The 3,716-nt window shown below is 49.7% G+C and overlaps 1 protein-coding gene across 3 annotated transcripts; it reads right to left on the reverse strand.

Annotated features, from left to right (window-relative positions):
* Positions 1–545: 545 nt before the first annotated feature.
* LOC123077214 (thylakoid lumenal 17.9 kDa protein, chloroplastic) lies at positions 546–3,325 on the reverse strand. Of its 3 annotated transcripts, none has more exons than XM_044499440.1 (5): positions 3,009–3,325; positions 2,784–2,910; positions 2,621–2,690; positions 2,264–2,459; positions 546–1,911 (listed from the first exon to the last, which is right to left on the reverse strand). In XM_044499440.1, the coding sequence occupies exons 1-5, from the start codon at positions 3,245–3,247 to the stop codon at positions 1,743–1,745; spliced, it is 801 nt and encodes a 266-aa protein (XP_044355375.1). In that variant the 5' UTR covers positions 3,248–3,325; the 3' UTR covers positions 546–1,742. The 3 variants fall into 3 exon arrangements, with proteins under 3 accessions (XP_044355375.1, XP_044355376.1, XP_044355377.1); XM_044499441.1 differs by having other exon boundaries at positions 562–1,911; positions 3,018–3,315; XM_044499442.1 differs by lacking the exon at positions 546–1,911 and having other exon boundaries at positions 1,937–2,459; positions 3,018–3,312.
* Positions 3,326–3,716: the final 391 nt, after the last annotated feature.

The raw sequence follows: 3,716 nt of genomic DNA on the forward strand, positions 1-3,716 counted from the left end.
GCGTACATTGAAGGGATAGGGGCAGAGGGCACCGTTTAGGATTTGCCAGCATAAAGTACTAACCCACGGGTGAAAAAGAAGCCTAAAGAGAAGGCATCCTATTTAAATGAGCAATGGGCCTAACAACACAGAAACGAAGGTTGTCCTTTTTTTTTTGTGAAGATGGGCCCAGAAGCTAGGTCAACTAAAAATTAAGAAAACTGGTTGAGCGACCCAACGAAATTCCTACGACGAGTTCCGAGTTCTTGCATGCGACGCATAAGCGGTAGTTAAACAGATTAATGGAGAAAGTAAAAGTATCTATAGCTAAATTCTATACGAAATCAACATCCGTCGTCAGTGAGGAGTTTGAAGAGATCTGAATTATTCATGAAGGCAGGATGTCCAATATGGAGGCTCACAATTTTGTAAAAAGCGCTTTATCGTCACTCATGGTCGATATAACTGACTGCTGCAGCCGAATGACACTACAATTGTACCATATATTATCATGCAATAAAAAGACCATGATTTCTCTATAAAAAAAGAGTTCCTGCTTGTGAGTAGTTTGATAATGCTCCGAAGGAACTCAATCCTCCCCTAGCAAACAGTTAACAATTATTGCATGGTAACGATGTGTTTTTCCTTTCTTCCACGTAAAGAAAGAAAGTCACTCAAACATTTAGAGTTTCCTTGCCTCTCGTCGGCGCCACCGCCGACCTGCCTCATCTGTAGATCCCGGCCCTTGTCGGCGGGATGACTCATGCTTCGTTGTTAGGTGCCTTTTGAGTCTGTTTAGGGTTTGTGTCCTGTTCATGAAGGTGAGGCAGCGGGGACTCCTTGAAGATGGAATAAGGTTTTCCCCGTCTAGCCCCCATCCTGGCGGTGCATTTTGCGTTGTCGGAGGCAGTTCGTCCGAGGAGCGCATGATAACCGCTACGAAAGGGTACGATGTTGAAGATTAACTCTTCGCTTCGGAAGTTATCCGGAGTACCGAAGACCACGTCCAAGTTGACGCTGCCCGAGCATTGTGTCTCAACTCCTGGTATTATTTGGTTAAAGGTGGTAGTGCTGGGGCTTGATTCTTTGCCGGATCCATATGCATTTTCTTGATGGTGTCGGTGTATATCAAGTGACACTGCTACCCCGTTAATGAAGACTCGTGTTAGGTGAAAGCCATCCACTATGGGGTTGAGAACCAGGGTCGCAGTGCCTCGGTGACGGATGCTCGTCGGGTGGTCCCTTTGGTCAAAGGTGATTGGAATTTCCGACCACGGGCTGTAGGTTGGCGCTGCTAGCTCTACGGCGTAAACATCTCGAAGCGCGCGTTTTCATTCCTTCCTTGTGACGTGTGTGGCGTGTTAGCCCAACTATAGACTATAGATGAACTACTGCTGGATGTCTAGCTATGCTGGCAGAGGAGGACACGAACAGGGTGGTACACACATAATCGAGTTGGAGCGGAGCTCACGTACTAGACTACTAGTGGCTAAACAATGCTTCTACACTGAACACACACATATGGGAGAGCACTTGAGGCTGATTGATATTGCACTGGAGCGGCCTACTTACAACCGATGGGATTCATCTCCTTTTATAGGCCACAGGTCAGCCCGGGTCAAGTCAAGTAAACCCCTAGAAAAACTGCTAGCAAACTACTACGTACATGCACATCACATTCTCGGAAACTACTAGGTAGCTAAGTAAACTACTAGGTAATTACTAGGAACCTGCTGCTTCCTTACAAGCCAAGGAAGCTACTGCTACTGGTGCAGCGTGCATTTAACCGAAGACCATGGTTGACTCAACATGGCGTAGATCATATTCACGTCTTTGAAAAACCCAAAGGATGATGTTCTCCCCGGTGAGGAAGGGGCGATGATGGCGGTGCGTCTCTGGATCACTTTAGTGATTGTAGCGTCGCTAGGTGGCCTACAAACATGGATGTGATTGTTACTTCTCATGCTCTTTATACTGCCATGATGTTTGATGAATAGCTCATAAGTTTTTCTAAAAAAAATAGAGCGGTATTATGTCAAATGAAAAATTGGAGTTCCAAGTTTCCAAGCATAAAAATCCATAGTAGTACACATCGCGCGGTGGCTATTGGACGACAAATTATCTGACCCAGTGACCAACTGACCATGATCGATCGATCTACATACATATACCAATCTCATGCATGCATGCCGTTTGATCTTGAAATGCATCTCACAGTCGGCGCGTTACATAGCTTAATTATGTAGCAACGTCGTCGACGGAGGATCTTATGTCCGGCGCGTACCAGCCGAGCTCCTGCGCGACGGCGGCGACCCTCTGCTCCTGGCCCCGCGAGTCACCGATGGCGGTGGTGAAGGGGTAGACGAAGGTGACCTTGGTGGCGACGCAGCGGTAGGCCACAACGCCGGCGTCCTTCTTCACGAGGAACTCCATCACGTCCCGGCCGAAGCCGCCGTCCACCTCGGCCTGGATGTACTGGCCTGCATATACACACACATATGTACATTCTCGGAGATGCATTCAGAATCGCATCTTCATTCTTGAGCTAAGTCGTCTGTAATGGAATTCAGTACTATGTAATTTGGTTCCAGCTAGCTGACCGGTCAAGAAAGTTGCAACTAATTTAAATCCGAGTGCGTACCGTGGGGAGTTCGCTGATCAACGTTGAAGCTGACATTCTTCTGCGTCTTGAGGATGGCTTGCCGCAACATCTGAATGAATGGATGGATTGAAATTTTGAATTAGCTTGGAATCAGCCTGTGAAAGATAGATGCTACATTCAGCCACGCATGGTGAATGGATACCTGAGCGGCAGCGTCGGCGGAGGTGGACTCCGGGATGATGAGCGGGGAGGCGACGGAGGAGGAGGCGCCGACGGTGGGATTCGTGCAGACGCACCCGGGATTGGTGGAGGGGCATGTCCGAATCTTCCTGCATCCATCGATCCATCGATCATACTACTCATACGCATGTGGTGACTGGAATGAATAGCAAGAAGAGTGGACGATCAATCAATCCATGGAAGGTACCCAACCAACCCGTTGGTGTCGAGGCCGAGCTGCAGCGTCCGGGACTGGGAGTAGGGCGTGGAGAAGGGGTTGGCGGCTGCCTGGGCCACTGCAGGAACGACGGCGGCGAGCGTGAGGGCTGAGGTGGACAAGAGCAGTGCTCTCCTGGTTGTGGCCGGAGGAGCAGAGGAGGAGGAGGGAGCCGTTGCAGCGGCGGCAGCAATGGAAGAAGAAGACGACGACGCCAGCGGCGGCCTCATGTCAGTCCAGCTAGCTTAGCTCGCCTCTTGTTTTCTTTTCAAGAAAAGAAATTGTTTTTGTTTGCAACTGCACATTTATCTTGGATCGTGGACACGGATCTTATCTCTCCAGGGTGAAGCTGGTCCACAAGCCACATGTGTATATACTCTAGCGATCTGGTGTAAGTGGATCTCTTCTTCTCAGCTCAGCTGTCGGATTGGATCATTCCGGACACGGCAGATCGAGCTCGTCACGTGGAATTGGATCGCCGTCGACGACATGCCGGCGGCCGGTCACACTAAGCGATCCACCACTAGCTAATTCATATATGCAGTGCTTGATAATTGTGTGATCGCAGTTTGGCCAGCACATGCATGTACGCTACTGGACGACCTCCCGTGAGCGATCGAGCTGCCGGCTGGGACATTTGGTTCGTGACTGGTCTCCGTCGTCTTCCTGCGCACCAAACTGTGGGCTCATACGGCGGTC

This window comes from Triticum aestivum, chromosome 3D, assembly GCF_018294505.1.
Source record: "Triticum aestivum cultivar Chinese Spring chromosome 3D, IWGSC CS RefSeq v2.1, whole genome shotgun sequence".
NCBI lineage: Eukaryota > Viridiplantae > Streptophyta > Magnoliopsida > Poales > Poaceae > Triticum > Triticum aestivum.